General features: G+C 55.6%; 1 protein-coding gene across 2 annotated transcripts in view; it reads right to left on the bottom strand.

Annotated features, from left to right (window-relative positions):
• HDAC7 (histone deacetylase 7) overlaps positions 1-16,779 on the bottom strand; it is a 76,586-nt gene extending 59,807 nt beyond the window's left edge. The window contains exon 1 of one of the 2 annotated variants that reach the window (XM_085562760.1): positions 16,478-16,779. Coding sequence is in view for 1 of the 2 variants with exons in the window: in XM_085562758.1 (XP_085418884.1) it covers positions 16,478-16,496 (19 nt within the window). In the remaining variant the exon portion in view is untranslated. The remainder of the gene's footprint in view (positions 1-16,477) is intronic. The other variant, XM_085562758.1, reaches the window with a different exon arrangement.
• Positions 16,780-17,192: the final 413 nt, after the last annotated feature.

Raw genomic sequence — 17,192 nt, 5'->3', positions numbered from 1 at the left:
CACCCCGGAGTCTCTGGGGTCAGTGGGTGCAGTGAGACAGCACTGAAACACGGGTGGGCAGGGATGTGCTTTTGCTGAGCTATTTTGCTCGCTTTTATGATACCAAAACAGCTCTGGGAAGTTACACATCGAGCCCAGGGGCCGGCACATTTCTAACCCTGCTTACAGAGTGGTTATTTTCGGCACCCGCTGAAGCTGGGAGGTTTCAGGGTGCATCTCACCCACCTCCAGGGCTTTCTCTTTCACTTTAATTTATGCCCGTTCTCTTCGCGATCAGCCTTTCCTTCCCTTTCATTTCCAAAGGCTCGTTGATCCACAGTGAAACTTCACGTGAGGAGAGGCACAGCCCTCAAGCAGCACCTGGCAGTTCAGCCCAGAGCAGTGGCAGCAGCTTTTTAAATAACTCAGAATCACCGGGGTTACACTTAATGCTCTCTGATTTGGAAAATAGCACCAGGACAGAAGTCTCGGCCCAGGTCCCTTCAGAGCCCCAGCAAACCTGAATTGCCCTGACAAGGTTTTTCTGACTAACAGTTCATTCTGAGAACAGTCAATAACTTCACAACTAAGTCCCAGCGGGCTCTGCTCTGCATAAATTTGCATATTACTGAGTGGAGCCAGCCAGAGGTGAGTGGTGGGGACCATTCTATGAACAGCAGCTGCAGAAGGGGATTCATCCTCCCCATCGAGTTCTTTCTGCTGTCCAGTGCTCTGAATTCCCCTGAATTCATCATTCCAAAGGCTCAGACTCATCAGGAAGGACAGGCTGGGCTCAGCCAGCCCCAGAATTCCTGCAGATCATTCCAGTCTGGGGCAGAATCATGGAAAGGAACCATGGAACAGCCTGAGTGGGAAGGAGACACATGGATCATCCAGTTCAACCTCTGTCTCTGCACAGGGCACCCCCAAAAACCACACCACAACCCATGGGAATCTACCCCAGCACATCCTGGAGGAAACTTGTGGTTTTCCCCTACAAATTAACAGATCGGATTTGGGACGGGTTGGAAAACCAGAATTTTCCTGGTCCCTGTATTCAACTTTGAAATCTGTGTATTTTTCCCAATCCCGTTTTGAACTAGAAGCAGTGGAAGGAGCAGCAGCCTGGCTTCTCCCATCAATCCCATTCAAATCCCATTCAAAAATTATGTGAACACCAAGGGCCAAACCTGCCTCCAACAGCAAACAGATCCCACCGAGACCTTCCTCCATCGGGGTGAGGAGCTCAGGCTGAATTGCTGGGGAATTTCAGCAGCCAGCAGCCCTGGGGGGCAACGGAGATCACTGAGCTGAGATTATTTTGGAAGCACAGCTGGTATTTTTAGCCTGGAAAACGAGGCACTGCTTCCCTTTCTGGAGTCCCTCCTCCCGTGGCCGGCCAGGCGCGGCTCTGCTGTGCCAGGCAGGGGGGATATTGCAGAACCCGCTGCCGGTTGGGAAAGAAGGGGTTCTTTTGATCCGTGGAGATGGATGTGCTTCACCCCCACACGTTGTGCAACCCTCAAAGGCGCTCGAGGCTGCCCGGGCTCGTCCGGGCCCCCAGAGCCAGCCCCGGGCGAGCGGGGAGGCTCCCGCAGCCCCCCGAGAGCTCAGCCCTGACAGAAGGGGTGGACGAGAGTCAGGAGAGGGGCTCGGGCTGCCTGGGAGGGGGAGAATGGGTGGGCAAGGGTGGTGGTTTCCCACCTAAGACTTTTCTCTGCTTTGCCAGTCCCCACCCCTGCTCCTGAGTGGAGCTGGAGGGCTGGAGAACGCAAGGATAAAGCTGCTGATGTCTGCAGGGCTGACAAAAAGGCAGGAGACAAAAGCCTCCCAAAGGGGCAGGAGACACAAAGATACACCAGGGGATGACCCAGGCATGGGGGGCACCGGCAGCCTTGTGCTCAGCAGCTCTTCCAACACTCATCCCCCATCCAGGAGCCTCTCAGAGACCCCCGGGCACCCCCCTGAGCTCTGATCCACCTCACTCCCCTTCCAAGGCTTCCCCTTCCCACTGCAAACGGGAGCATCTGGAGCAGAAGAGGCCACGCAGGTGGTGGCAGCGGCAGGTGAGGAGTGACTCGGTTTCGGTCAGACGGGATCGCAGCGTGGCTGGCCCGCCCAGATTTATAGAGCTGGGAAGTTTGGGCTGCAGCCAGCGAGCTCCTGGCACGGGGCTGGTGCACCTGGAGCTCTGGGAACAGGGAGGTGATGGACCTGACCCACCTGGAGCTCTGGGAACAGGGAGGTGACAGGGCTGACCCACCTGGAGCTCTGGGAACAGGGAGGTGATGGACCTGACCCACCTGGAGCTCTGGGAACAGGGAGGTGACAGGGCTGACCCACCTGGAGCTCTGGGAACAGGGAGGTGATGGACCTGACCCACCTGGAGCTCTGGGAACAGGGAGGTGATGGACCTGACCCACCTGGAGCTCTGGGAACAGGGAGGTGCCCGGGATCTCCCCACCAGGCAGAGGTGACCAGGACAACACCTGGATGTTGAACTGGAGGCACTGAGAGCCCTGCATGGCACTGCCTGGCATCCCCCTGCCAAAAGACTTCACCAAAGAGCACCAAGAGCCCTCCTGGTGCCCAGGCAGGGATTAACACGCTCCTGCCAACCTCCACCTTCCCAGCACGGGCTTCCTCCTTTTCCCCTCCGTATTTTCCTTGCTGGGAACAGAATTTGGGATGCTTGGAGGCCAAGCTGCTGATCCTGCCAGGCTCAGCAGTGGCATGGGCTGGCCCAGCAGGCAGGTGGGCGAGTTGCTGATTGGGGCACAAGAGAGCTTGGTGCCTTTTTTAATTTGCTGATGTACGAAAGGAGAGGAACAGCTCACACCCTGTGTTGGGCAACACACGGGAGGAGACGCTCGGATCCTGAGCACCGAGGGGTTTGTGCCACCTCCCAGGGGCTCAGCACGGCTCTGAGCAAGGAAATGGGGCCAAAGCAGCACTGAGCAGGTCCTGGCCACGCTGGACAAGCATTAGCCCACTCCTGGTGGTTTTTAGCCCCAGCTGCATCTTGCCTGAAAACACGGCTGCTGAGCCACCACTCAGCATTAAAACTTCCTGACTTTCATTCAGCAAAAGTCAAATTATTCCTATTTCAATGCAAATCTGGGAGCGTGCTGACGCTCTGCATACAGGAACTTGAAAAATAAATGGGTTTTCTCCTTGTCTTGCTCCACCTCCACCCATGCCACGGTGGGTCCACCCTCCGTGGGGACGTGGAGACCTCCAGCACCCTCAGACAGCCCAAGTGGCTCTGCGGGCTGCCACCAGCCACCCATTTCCCCACGAGCCCCATCCTCTGCTTTGAACTGAGGGGTAACAAGTGCTCAGCGGCCCAAAAGTTTGTTTTAAATAGACACTCCTTGAATAAGACCTACAAAAATACCCCCATGTCCTGCTGCCAGCCGTGAAACCACAGCACGGCAAAGAGGAACCGTCAGCTTCAAAAAATAGAAATAAACACACTTCTGCCTCCTTCACCCTCCTGCTGCCACTGTTGCACCAAGAGAATGGAGATGGGAGGGAAGGGGCGATGCCAGGGGGTGGGGGGCTCATCCCGGGTGTGGAGCCCCCCGGGGTCTCTCAAAGTCCAGAGCCCCCTGGGGTCTTTTAAAGTCTGGAGACCCCAAGGTCTCTCAAGATCCGGAGCCCCTCAAGGTATCTCAAAGTCTGGAGCCCCCCGGGCTCTCTCAAGGTCCGGAGCCCCCCGGGCACCTTCCCCCGCTGTGTTCGCGGGGCTTCGGTTACGTCCCCAGAGGAGAGAAAAACATTTGCTTTAAAAACAGGAAAATGTGATTGTCAAACCACAACAATGGGCCGGGAAGGGGCCGCGGCAGCTCCGAATTTCGCTCCAAAACACCCAGTGAGTGACTCAAAGTTTCTGCGCCGAGCCCGGGTGGCCCCGCGCCCCCTCCCGGCCCAGCGGGACTCGGTGGCCTTTAATGAGCTTTTCATTAAGGTTTCCCTGATAACGGGGTTCCAAATTCACCCCCAAAGCATCCCCAAAGCACAGAAGAACCTGGCGGGCTCCTCTCTGCACCCTCAGCAAGGCACAGCCCGACTTGGAGAGGCTTTTCCCGAGTGCGGGAGTGACAGCGCAGGGGGAATCACTTTGTACTGACAGGGAGCAGATTTAGATGGGTTATTAGGGAGAAATTCCTCCCTGTGATGGTGCTGAGGGCTGCTCAGAGAAGATGGGGCTGCCCTTGGGTCCCTGGATCCCAAGGCCAGGTTAGACAGGGCTTATACTGGGTTTTTATAGATTTCTGCCTTTTTAATATAACCTAAAAGCAGCTCCCACATGGCAAAGCCAGGGAAGTCCATCACACCTGCACATTGACCACTCCCTCCTCTTCCTCACCTGTTTCTTTGGAGAAACCCAGACCAAACAGTTCCACTGAGAGGGGTTGTAGAAGCTCTGCAAGTGTCACTGGGAATTATTTCCCTTTGTTTAAAGCCCAGAGAAGGGAAGAATAACCGGCAAAGCTCTGTTTTTCTAAACACCAGGAGAAGGAACGAAAGCATCTGGCGCGCTCCGGGCGCTGCTGGGCACGCTGGCAGCAGAGGCTGTCACCCCCCAGGTGTGACACAACCTCCTCGGCCACCTCCAGAGTCCCCCACGGACCCTGCTGCCCCTCCTGTGCTTTGAAACAGGAGGAAAATGGGGAGGAAAGAGACTCGGCTGCATCTCCTCTGCCCCTCCCAAACGGCTGTGATTGACCCTAATCTGCACTAATTGCTGGCCACCACCGGGTTCCCATCTGCTGCTGTTCCCAGCTGTTGAGAACAGCCCTGGAGGTGTTTTCTCAGCCTAGAAGCAGCTGTAGGAACCTTGGGACTGAAAGTTTTCCTGTCACAGTCTATGAAGTGCCTCCCCTTTCTCCCCCTGAGCATCCCAGGACAGGCTCAGTTCTTGTGCTGTGTCCTTCCCTCTCCTCCCCTTCCCTCTCTGTCCCTCAAACCAGGGATGAGGTGCTCGAAACAGATCTGCTGCCAAGCCAAGCCTCCAAAACTCACGGGCATCTGCAGGCAGAGGTCTGCAGGCCACGGGACTCAGCTCTAGGGTGCCAGTCTCCAGTTCACGTCCTGGTTTCTGAGCCAGGGCCCTCAAACCTGAGCTCAGCTTTCTCGACAGTCCAGACAACCAAAACCAGTTGAGTTTAGCTGGAAATTCCCAGGAGAGGGTGTGGGAGCATTTCAGCACTTTTGAGATAGGACAAAACTCGACAAATTCATCACAGCATCCCTCCCTGAGCCGAGGTGTCAGGAGCTGCACTTCTCTGCCTTGAAGTAATTTCCCACCCATCCACAAAAAGAGCCAGGGAGTGCCAGGGGTGGCACGAGAAGGGACAAAAGCTGGGTCAGGAGTTCCAGGTGTCTCTGAGGAAGCAGAGATGCCGCCCATGCCCCAGCTCCAGTGGGTGAGGGGAGCTGGGTGAGGAGACAGCCACTCAGAGAAACCAGCGGTGATAATGAGCAACAGCCACCTGCCCTGTCACCCATCCCCTTCCTGGTGTCACCCAGATATCCAAATCCAGCCCTTCACTGTCCAGCAGAGCATCTCACAGCTGCCTAAAATACCAAAGAGGACAGGGACGTTGGGCTGTGCAGACTCTTGCCTGCACAGCCCAGTGAAGGTCCCTAAATCCCTGGTTGATTTTTGAGGTCCCTTCCAACCCAAACCCTCTCACAATGAAGGTCCTTAAATCCCTGGGTGATCTTAGAGGTCCCTTCCAGCCCCAATCCTCCTGCAATGAAGGTCCCTAAATCCCTACGTGCTCTGGGCAGGGCATGGTCCAGTTCCCCGGTGCGGGAGCCACGGGCACAGTGCCCGTGTCACCTGGCAAAGGGCACCCAGGCCCTCGGGCGGGCAGAAAAGAGAGTGAACAGCACCCCAACAACCCACCAGAGCCTCCTCCTCTCCAAACCCTCACTCCCCTCCACCTCCACATCTCCTCGGCCTCCAGAGAAGGTCAGGCCTGCAGGTGCCCAAACCCCCAGGAGATGGAGGGCAGAGGACAGAGATGCTCAGGAGAGAGCAGAGGATAAAGAGACTCCCCAGAAACACCTGAACACAAGAGGTGGGGTGGGTGAGGAGAGCCTGGAGAGGACTCCACAGAAACACCTGAACACAAGAGGTGCGTCGGACCTGGAGAGAATCCCCCAGAGATACAAGAGATGAGGTGGACAAGGGGAACCTGGAGAGGACTCCACAGGGACACAAGAGCTGGGGTGGATGAAGAGAACCTGGACAGGGCTCCCCAGGGACACAAGAGGTGGGGTGGATGAGGAGAACCTGGACAGGACAGGTCGTTTGTCGGTACCTTTGTCGTCACCGCTCATCGGCCCGGTCAGAGCCACCACTGCCCTCGAGGCTCCCGTCGCTCTCCCGTGGCCACACGTGACCGTCCCCAGGCAGAGCCACTCTCTGGCGTGCTCGGTGCGTGTGTGGCGAGGAGCCCGAGCGCTGCTCTCGAGCTTTTCTCCCCGGCACAGTTTCCATGCCTGGTTTCAGAATGACAGGCCCTGGCGCGGCTGCCCTCGCTCGCTGCACCGGCGCCTTTATCTCGCATCCTTTCGTTTTACTCTCACACCCAGCTGGGGACTGACTGGTTTCAAAATAAAATGAAGCTGCCAGAAGCTCCTGGGGCTCTACCAGCTTTTTGCAAAGGCTTGGAGCTGCCACAGGAAAAAAAAAAAAAAAATGGGCTGTTTCCATGAACGCTCCCGCTGGCACAATCGGCCACCTGGGGATTCCCAGACAATGAACATCCCAGGAGCAGATGAGAGAAGATGCCCAGTTTAACATCTGGGTGCTGTGGGGAGGCTAAAATTGGAGCAGCCTCAGAGCCACCCACAGTCACCCAGGAAGGGAAAAATCCCTCCGTTTGAGAAGTCCAGCTCAGATTTCCCACATCCACCACCCGGACCAGGAATGGTTCCAATTCCTGAGACAAGGAAGGAGAAAGGGGTCACTGTCCCCCCAGTTCTGCAAGGGTGGGCGTGAAGGGTTTCCTCAAAGGCACCAGGGGAGGCTGGAACAGAGCAGGAATCATCCCAGCTCTCCTTGCTGCAGGAGGAGAACCTGGGCCAGTCCTTCTGCTGGCAGGACCCCGTGGCTCAGACAATGGGGCCGTGTCTGTCCCCCACCACGCTGGTGGAGATTGGTTTTCTCCCTGTAATTGTCCTTCTGTTCACAAACACTAATGTGTGCTTTCAGTCTAAATAACTTTTAGTTTAGGTTAAAGGCAAATGGCAAATCAGGAGAGAGCCCAAGGGAAGCTGCCACAAGGCACAAGACTCATCTGTCTCTCCTGCCATGAAATTAATTCACTCCCACTCAGGAACAGCTCTTCCCTAGGAAAGACCTGCACTTGGAAGTGGCCCCAGGGCCATTAGTCCAGGGCTGATCTCTACATGAGCTGAGATGGTTCCAAATTGTCCCTGCAGTCCATCCCTGCATCCCATTCCTGGAGTGTTCCCCACTGCTGTGTTTATTGCCCAAGGGCAAAAGTAACCTGGTGCATGAAGAGAGCGGGAGAAATTAAAGGCACAAACAGCGAGGGAGCTGCTCTTGTTCTGGGGATAAAACTCACAAGGTTTTGTGTGAAGGAAGACCCAAATCCAACCCCACCTCCAAGAAAACTCAGGGATTCACCCTCACAGCGAGACAAGCTGTAGAGTTGTCCTTCATTTTATATCTCCAGGTACATGAGAGGCAGATGAAAGACAGCCCCCAACAACAACAATAAAATAAAAAAAAAAGGTTTTAAGAAACACAGGGTCAAATTATCTTCTTATGCAACACCACTGCAACCTAGAAAATCTAAAGCTGCAGGACATAAATCAACCACCAACTGCCTGGGGTTAAAGAGAAACTTCCTCTGGTAACAGCCTATTGCATAAGTGCCTTAACGGGAGCTCTGCCTTCCCAAATCTCTGTCAGGAAGGGGTCACTGGGCTGCAGGGCTGCCTCTGGAGGATTCTTTCTGTGCCCTTTTGCTCTGACCCATCTTTTGTCTCTTCCTCCAGCCCACGGGCACTGGGGAGAGGCACAAAAGGCAGCAGGGCCCAGCTTTGGGCTGGGGTGACAGCAAAGCTCAGCTCAGGCTGAGCTCGGACCCTTTCTGAGCCCTGCACCAAGCACCAGGGACCAAAATGAAATATTTGAAAGATATTTGAAAGAAATTCCTCCATATGAGAGTGGCTCGGCCCTGGCACAGAGAAGCTGTGGCTGCCCCATTCTTGAAGAGTCCAAGGCCAGGCTGGACAGGGCACCCTGGGACAGGGGAAGGTGACCCTGCCCATGGCAGGGGTGGCACTGGGTGAGCTTTAAAGGTTCCTCCCAACCCAAACCATCCTGTTCTATGATTCCCTGCCTTTAGCACCTTCCCCTTCCCCAGCTCTGACTCAGGCCCTGGAAAATTTCAGCCTCCCTGGAGCTGGCCATGACCACACGTGTCCAGCCAGCCACTGGACACCAGAGCTGCCCCGCAAAGCCCCGTCCCTGAGCAGCTGCTCCTGCCTCACTTCCCACCCACCCCAGCCCTTCAAGGAGCTCAACTGATTCCCAACAGCCACTTCTGGCTGAAACTCTGATTATTCACATTTTAACCCTTGCCTTACTCCCTCCCCTCGCACAAATAAGAGAGAAACCAAGAGAAATCACTGCGAGGGGCATGCACCAGCACGGGGAGCACCAGCAAACACCCCGGGGCTGGGGGATGGAGAGCTGGAATTTGGGTGTGGAGCTGCGGGGTCCGAGCGGCCGGAGCCGCCGCAGTGTTTGGTGACTGCTCTGCCTCGGTTATTTTTAGCTGCTGACGCCCGGGGTATTTCGCTTCGGGACGTCCGGTCTGAGCTTCTTTCTGGGAATCCCACGTTCTCTAATTGTAAACAGCCCCATTCAGGCGCTCCCGAGCGCGAGAGGCCCCGGCTTGTGTCAGGTGTGAGTCAAACAGGAAACTGCTGCTGCTGCTGAGCAGGAGAGGGCTCAGCACCCAAAAGTGCCCAGGATGAGCTGGCAGCACCCGGCCCCGCAGCCCTGCCCTGCCCGAGGCATTGACCCGCTCAGGATGCTGCCCAGGGGATGCTGCCCACGCCAGGGTTTGGCCCTGCAGCTCCCTCCTCCTCCTCGGAGAAGGCTTCCCATGAAGTTTAAATATTTTTTTTTTCTTGGAACTCTGAAAAATACTTAAAATGGTGAGATAACGTTAGGTTAAATGATGAAGTTAATGTAAGGACTAGCTAGAGGGCTGACTTAAGAGATGTTTTAGAAGTTAGAGAAAAAAAAACCCTGCAGGGCCCAGCAGTGCCTGTGCCACCCCCTCTGAAAAATGAGATTTGGCTGATTATTATTCTGATTTGGCTGATTCAGGCCCCAGCTGCTGCTTTTGAATGTGCTGACGCTGTGGGAAAAGGGCTCTGGGGCATCAGAAAGCTCCAGCCCAGGTTGGACAGGGCTTGGAGCAACCTTGGAGCGTGGAAGGGAAGATCTAAGACCTGGGGTGGTCCCTGCCCATGGCAGGAGGTGGCACAGGATGAACTTTAAGGTCCCTTCCAACCCAAACCTTTCCATGGTTCCGTGGCTGGGACAGGATTAACAGCAGGGATTTCCAAAAAGGGGCTGAGGGTTGGGTGCTGCAGAGCATCCAAGTCTGGTAGGAACGTGAGTTCCATGGAGCATCCCCAGGGACTGGGACATGCAGGACCCCTCAGCACACAGCAAAAGCTCCGGGGAGGGAGCAGCAGCCCCGGCACCAGCGCAGGGCAACGTGCACGTTGTGCCCATCTCTTATCTGACTCATTTCAGTGTCTCAGGGGAAACCCTGGCACTGATAAACAGCTCCTGCTCCCTGCCTCCGCCTTTACCAACCGAAATCTGGAGTCTATTTTTAACCCCAAAACACCCACTGCAAGGGGGGGAGGCTGCAGCGGGGCCAGGGTCGGTTGGCACCGCGGGGACGGGAGGGTGGCACTGCCAGCCGCGCTCTGGAGCCCGAGCTGGCTCCTGGTGCCACTCACTGGGGTGATCCGGCTGTGGCACTGCCAAATCTTCAGCCAAAGTGAGACCAGAACGAGCCCTGCAGGCACTTGCCATGCCCAGCACCCTCCGTGCCCCACACAGGGTGTGCAAAACCAAAGGGCTCCGAATTCTCATTTGCCAGCACATGCCCCAAACCTGAGCCTGGCCAAACAAAGGCTGCGGGAACAGCAGCGTCCCATCCCTGCCACGGAACCACACCCGAGCTTTCCTTCCCAAAGCCCCCACACCAAAGGTCTGTGAGGCCTTTGTTTCCACCAGTTCTGGGACAGCTTTAGGAACATCTCTGTGGCCAGGACTCCCAAATATTTTTGGATTCTCCCTGCACGTCATGGTCCCTCCAAAGGCAGTGTGAGCCCCAGCTCAGGTGTGAGCAGGGTTTGAGTCTCCCACTGCTCCACTGTGAGCTCCTGGAGACCTTTCCCCACATTTTCTGCCTGTCCTCTGCTCCTCACACAGATTCTCTGCCTCTCCCCAAAATGCACAAAGTCACAGCATGGGTCGGGTCGGAAGGGACCTTAAAGCTCCCATTTCACCCCATGCCATGGGCAGGGACACCTTCCACTATTCCAGGTTGCTCCAAACCCCATCCAACTTGGCCTTGGACACTTCCAGGGATCCAGGGGCACTCACATCTTCTCTGGCCACCCTGCCCACCCTCCCAGGGAGGAATTTGCCTCTCCTAGGGGTGTTCCAGCCCACAGCAGCAAGCTCAGAGACCAGAAATAACTCAGGAGACACAAAGCAGCCTCGTAACCCCACGAAGCAGGTCCCCGTGTCCCCAGCAGGGAGTCCCAGGCCAGCAGCCGTGGCCAGGGGGGTTCTGCCGGTGCCGGGGCTGCGGTTCCTGCTCCGGCTGTTTCTGCTCCGCTGCAGAGATGTGCTATAAAACCTTCATTTCCTGACACACATGGGATGAGGCCAAGGGGTCGTGTTTTGGACAACCTGGCTTTTCCATGGCAACCGGCGGTGATGTCACCGACGTGCAATGATCCGGAGGGGCCTTGGGAACGGAGAGCTCTCCAGGAATGGGGCAGGAGAGGGGGCTGAGGTGACGGGGGACACGCTTGCACAGGGCTGGGGCTGCATGAGAGCAGCCCAAGCAAAGTTTTCCTTGGATGGCTCCGAGCACAAGTCGTGGCACAACTGCTGCGGGGCTGGAGCAGCTGCAGCCGGGAGCGTCCTGCCCTCTCCCTCCTCCTGCAGCTCCCAGCCCTCCCTCTGTGCATCCCCAGCCCTTTCATCCTCCTGCAGCCAAAAGGCCCCAGCCAGCTGCTCTTGCACAACTCTGGCTAAACCCTCTGACCATCTCCTCTGCTGACTGTCCCCTCTCCTGGCCATCCCCGCTCCGGGTGGGCCATTTGCAGGATTTGGGGGCTGTGAGCATCTCTGCTCCCCCTTCCCCAGCCTTTCCCCTCCCTGCTTTGCTCCTGCAGCCGCTGCTTCTTCCCCTACAAACCCCCTCCCCACAGGGGAGCCCCTTTACAACAGCCAGTTGATAATTAAAACCTCGGGCAGAGAAGTTCTTTCTGCTCGTGGTCACATCTGCTGCCCTGGGGCTCCCACGGCTCTCGTGCTGCAGTGTCTGTCTGTCTGTCCTGTCTGTCCGGGCTTCCTGTGGCTGGAGCCATCTGATACTGCAGCACTTCACCTCTGGGCAGGGTGCTGAGTGAGTGAGAGCCTGTCTGGGTTTGCTGCTGGAGGATAAACACGCTGAGTAACAACATCCCCGTGTGCGGGGAGCTGCCAAGGAGCCGTGGCTCCTCCTCTTTGGGATTCCTGAGGATTCCTGTGGGAAAACCTGTGTCTCTTTTCCACCCTGGAAACAGCTACACAGGTGTGGGACCTCGGCTCGAGCCCCATCCCTGACTCCTCTCTGATGGTTTGTGGGACTGACCTGGGCATGTGGGTAGAAGGGACCTTAAAAACCGTTCCTGCCATGAGCAGGGACACCTCCCATCATCTCAGGTTGCTCCAAGCCCTGTCCAACCTGGCTTTGAACACTCCCAGGGATGGGGCAGCCACGTCCTGTGCCAGGGCAACCTGTGCCAGGGCCTTACCAGCCCTCACAGGAAGGAATTCCTTCCCAAAATCCCCTCTAACCCTGTCCTCTGGCAGTTTAAAGCCATTCTCCCATGTCCTGGCACTCCAGGTCTCTCTCCATCATTCCTGCAGCTCCTTCAGGGTCTGGAAAGCCACAGCCAGGTGACCCCAAATCGTCTGTTCTCTGGGATGAACAACCCCAATTGTGCCTAAAGGTCCTCCAGCACAGCAAGGACATGAGCAGGTGAAGCTGGCAGGGGTGGGCCAGGTGTGGTTTAACTCCTTGTCCTGCCCTGAGCCTCCATGTGACAACAGTCAAGTGGTTTGAATGACCTGGGACAAACACGCCTTCCTGGGCAGTGCTCCCCCCAACAAACACAACAAAAAAAAAAGGTTCAGTTCAAGGTGAACCAACCAACTTCTCAACAGAACTGAAAGATGTGAGGCTAAATGACCCATTTTCATCAAACAGCATCCCCAACCTGCTGAGCGAGCGCTGACTCCAGGCTCTCCACGTGTCCTTCCCACAGGGACCCAGCACCACCAGCGCCGCTCACAGGGGAAGGGGGAAAAAAAAAGAAAAAAGAGAAAAAAACCAAAACAACACCACGTAAAACCTTCCAGAAATGCTGCACGAAAAGTGGCCACTCAGCAGAGCGAGGTTTCCTGAGCAGTGAGAGTTGGCCGGGGACAGAACAGGAAATCACTGCTTCCTGCCTGCAGAGGAAGCGCCTATCTCATGCCCGTGATCAAAAACAAACAGCACTTCAATTAAACAAACAAAGGACCGAAAACTTCAACAGCTCCAGCCTGGGTCGGCTCCAGCCGCGGGGAAACGCGTCCAAAAATAAGAGGTTTGTAACCTTGAAAAGGCCCTTCATCCCCTTCCCCTCGCTGCGCATGGGCAGCAGGAGGGACCCGGCACCTCCGGGCTGGGGTGCCACTCCAGGCATGTGGCAGAGGGTCCCACTCTTGGGTTTGGGGGAGGAGCATGTCCGTCTGTCTGTCTATCCACAGATCCATCCCCATGTCTATCCATGGATCCATCCCTGTGTGCATTCATCCCCATGTTGATCCATCCATGGATCCATCCGTCCATCCATGGATCCATCCCCATGTCCATCCATCCATGGATCCATCCCTCCATCCATCCCCTTGTCCATCCATGGATCCACCCCCATGTCCATCCATCCCTCCCTGTGTCCATCCCTCCATCCATGGATCCATCCATCCATCCCTGGGTCCCCCAGGCCGAGCCCCAAAGCCCCAGCACTGCTCATTCCCCACGTGGCCACTGCTCTGGGCTTTTCCAAAAACTGCCCTCCCAGCATGGAAGTGAGCACAGAAGGAAAGACCTGGAAAAGCCAAGGTTGTCCTGGGACTGTGTTTGCATCTCTCCATCCCCCAAGCAGCACCTGGTGACCCCCGAGGCTCCATCTCCTCCTGCTCCCCTCTCAATCCAGGGGTGCAAGGGCAGCCCCTCAAACCCCACCTGGCTCTGCTGTAGGTTTGCACTAGGATGGGTTTTACAGGCACGAGGAATTCTTCTCCCATGAGTTTTGCATTTAAAAGTTGCCAAAACAACAGCAAAGCAGACCCAGTTCCAGGCTGAGGGAATAACTATTCCAGAATCACCCACAGTCCCGCGATGTCTTGGACAGCCAGTTCCAAGGATGGGGGAATGCGTGTGGCCACGAGGGTCTTTCTGTGTGGCCACCACACAAAACCTCATTATTTAGAAGTTTGCTGGTGATCTGAGAACCATCAGGTGTAGCCACCACCAAAGGCTGAGCTCAGACACGATTCTTGTTGCCTCACCCTTTGCCTGGTTTGTTCGGGCAATAAATAACCTTACCTGTTTCCTGGCTCTACGGCTGCTTGCTGGTTTTATTTGCTTTGAAAGTAAACTTCCTGATGAATTAGCCAAGCCTAATTAATATTTATTTAAAGTGCATCGTCCTGATGATGCAAACTCAAAGTGTGGCTGTGTCTGTCCCAAAGAGAGAGGCCGAGGGGCAGATGGAAATAAGGCCAAGGAATGATTTAGGTTGGAAAAGGCCCCTGAGAGTCCAGGGGTTGATGTCACAGCTGGGCAGCTGTTGCCTCCTATCCTGTGCACCATGAGGGTGGTCAGACACCTCCTGTCACCTCAATCTCAGCTCCAGGTGGCCATTCCAAGCGTTTTGTCCCCATTTCCCATCCACATGTGACAGCCCCAAGCTCAGCCTCACCACGGGGATGTGGCCGAAAAGCCAGGACACAAATGACAAAATCCCTGCAGTCCTTCAAGATGCCAAGAAGCTCCCCCAGGTGTTCCCCAAGTGTTCCCAGGGGTGGGGAGCCCAGCAGGGACAGCACCCGAGGCCCAAGCACCAGGACAGGGTTTGAACCCAGAGCTGCTGCGCCCCTGGGGTGTTTGCCCTCTGGACACTCATCTGAGGCTTCCCAAACCCTGCCTGGTCCTTCTTCTGCAGCACCTCAGCCCTGGCCTGGTGGATCCAAGTGTGGCTGATGCTGTTCCACCCCTTGCTGGAAAATCCATGCAACATCCCTGGAAAGTTGATTGCTAATATGGAAATGCTGGCCCATTTCCTTGTTGTGTGAGTGCCAGCAGCACGGATGGGCTCCTGGAGGCTGCCAGGAGGGGACCAGGGCACAGAGGTGGGGGCACTTTCAGTGGTGGTGAAGTTCTCGTTGCCTCCCAAAAAGCGAGGGAGCAGAATTCTATCTCTGAAAAGCTCTGTTAAATCTGAAGGTTTCATCTACATTTATATTAACATGAGTCAGTTCCTGCTGGAGAAATTCCCATCCCAGCAGGAGCACAACGGTTTTGGAGGGTTCCTCCAGCCATGGACCTGAGCTCTGTTCAGTGACAAACCTGGACACACTCATTTCACCCACCTCATTCTGCAATTTTAAAGCTCAATTTTATCCACGTCCTTCAGCTTAGTCCATGGGATTTAAGGTCAACCTGTCATGCTCACCTGAAATCCCACAACACCTTGTCCGTTGTCAGAGAAACCAGAGACCTGCCCAAAACTGCTGGATTTAGCAGCGATCAGGAACAAGTGATACAAACAAACAGAGCTGCACTGGGACAGAAGGAACTGGTCCCAGTTAGATCAGAAATGGGATTTTATGGAGGGAAAAAACTCAGAACTCTATCAAACCTACTCTGAGCTGCCCCATGACAGACTGCACAGGCTCTCTAAGGACTTTGCACAAACCATGAGCTCTGCAGGTCTCCTGAAGGACTTCCAGTCGTGTTTTGAGCAGTTTTGTGCTGCAGAACACGGGAGAATTTTTCCATTTGCACTACAAGAACATGCTGTGCTCCAGCAGCTACCTGAACCGACACAGAGCCCCAGACGGTCTTAGTGAAGCCCTAACGAGCAATAAAAATGTTCTTTTATGCCTTGTTTGATCATTCCCTGTTTACGAGGCCCAGGATCCTGTGAATCATGTTTTATCCCGGCCAGCAGACACTCGAGACACACGGGATGAAGAGGAGAAACTCGAAGGCGGGGGGGCCACCAGATAACAACATCTGGGCTGAGTTTGGCTGCATGAAATTCCCTCTTCAGCGCGGGGCGCATCCCACTCGGGCTGTGTGAGCCACCAGCACACCACAGGCCCCCATGTGAACCAGTTCCATTTTCCTGGGAGGGTAAAGGGTGGGATCCTGTCCTGGGAGATGCACATCCAGCAGCAGCTTCATCACTTGTCCCGAATCCCCTTCATTAACACGCGCCACGCTCCTGCCGAGCTGTCCCGGATTTTGCCTCCCGCTTTTTGCGCATGTGACGATCCAAGCAGATCCCCAGAGCAAAGCCAGACCCCACGGCACACGCTGCGCCCCCACCCTCCTTCTGCACCCCAGAACCCACGCGAAGCCGCCCGAGATGTCTCCCCCTCAGCGCCTTCCCAAATTCCATTCCAGCATCCCCGGAGTGCGCAGCCCTGAAGGCGCGGGGAAGATCTTCCTCCCGCAGCCCAGCTCAGTCACGCCTGATTGCATCATGTTTGTTTTTCTTTGCCTTTGAGGTCAGGATTCCTCCCACCTTACCCAGAGCCAGGTTTTGCCCGGTCTCACACGGCGGGGAGCCTGTCTCACACGCTGTGGTGACCCAAATCCAGGGACGCGGCTGGGTGGCAAAGCCTTCTCCAGCACGGGTTTGCTGGGAACAGCATCCATGGGGAACAGCGGCCGTGGGGCCAGCGCCAGCACTTCCCCGGGCGGTGGTGGATGGGTCTGGGGGGATTTTACACTCGCAGCATCTCCTCCTGCACTACCTGATCCCTCCGGAGCCGGGGACAGCGAGAGGAGCTGGCGCTGCGGGGACGGACACCGGGAACGGCCGCAGATGCGGGGAGCGGCAGAGCCACCAGCAGGCTACTCACCCTGGCTTTGTCCTTGCATCCAGAGGAATTAAAGCCCTTGCAGAGGAGGTCTCATTGTTCAAGCTGTGCTTAAGGGAGGCAGCTGCTTTCTTTATATCTCAAGATTCACTAAAGTTCAGGAAGAGAGAGAGAGAGAAAGAGAGGGGACGGCAAAGGGGAGGGACTGAGCGCAGGGCCCAGAGGCCGTATAGAATGACAATGGAAGGAAATGCTTTATCAAACCTAGAAAGCCAACCCTGCCCTGGGAACACAGAGGGAGAAAAAAAAAAACAACCAAAAAAAAAAAAAAAAAAAAAGAAGAAAGAAAAAACTTGCAGAAGAAAAGTGAGTTCAGCTGCCCCGGGTCCCTCCCTTGGCAGCAGAGCCCTCCCCCCCCCAGCCCCTCACTCTCAAACACAATGAGAGCGCCGGTGGAAATCGTCAGGCTCAAACTTTTTGTTTTGTTTTGTTTTTTTCATTAAACAGAGAGAAGTTTCAGTTCTTAAAAAAAAAAAAAAATTAAAAAAAAGAAATCCGACAACCAAACCCTGCCCGGGAATGGGAATGTGACGCTCTTCCCCCTCCCCCGGCTGCAGCCGTCCAAGTTTCTATGAGTCAAACGTTTGCAATGTGTTACCGAAATGTTACCAAGCTGGAATGCAGCATCCAGAGGGTTCAGCTCATAAAACTTTTGTTTGTTGGCCGGGAGAAAGTGTCACCGGCACAGAATTCGCTT

Source organism: Lonchura striata, chromosome 29 (genome assembly GCF_050655825.1).
Source record: "Lonchura striata isolate lonStrDom1 chromosome 29, ASM5065582v1, whole genome shotgun sequence".
Classification (NCBI taxonomy): domain Eukaryota; kingdom Metazoa; phylum Chordata; class Aves; order Passeriformes; family Estrildidae; genus Lonchura; species Lonchura striata.
The sequence above is the reverse complement of the archived record's forward strand: the minus strand, read 5'-3'. Positions and strand labels throughout refer to the sequence as shown.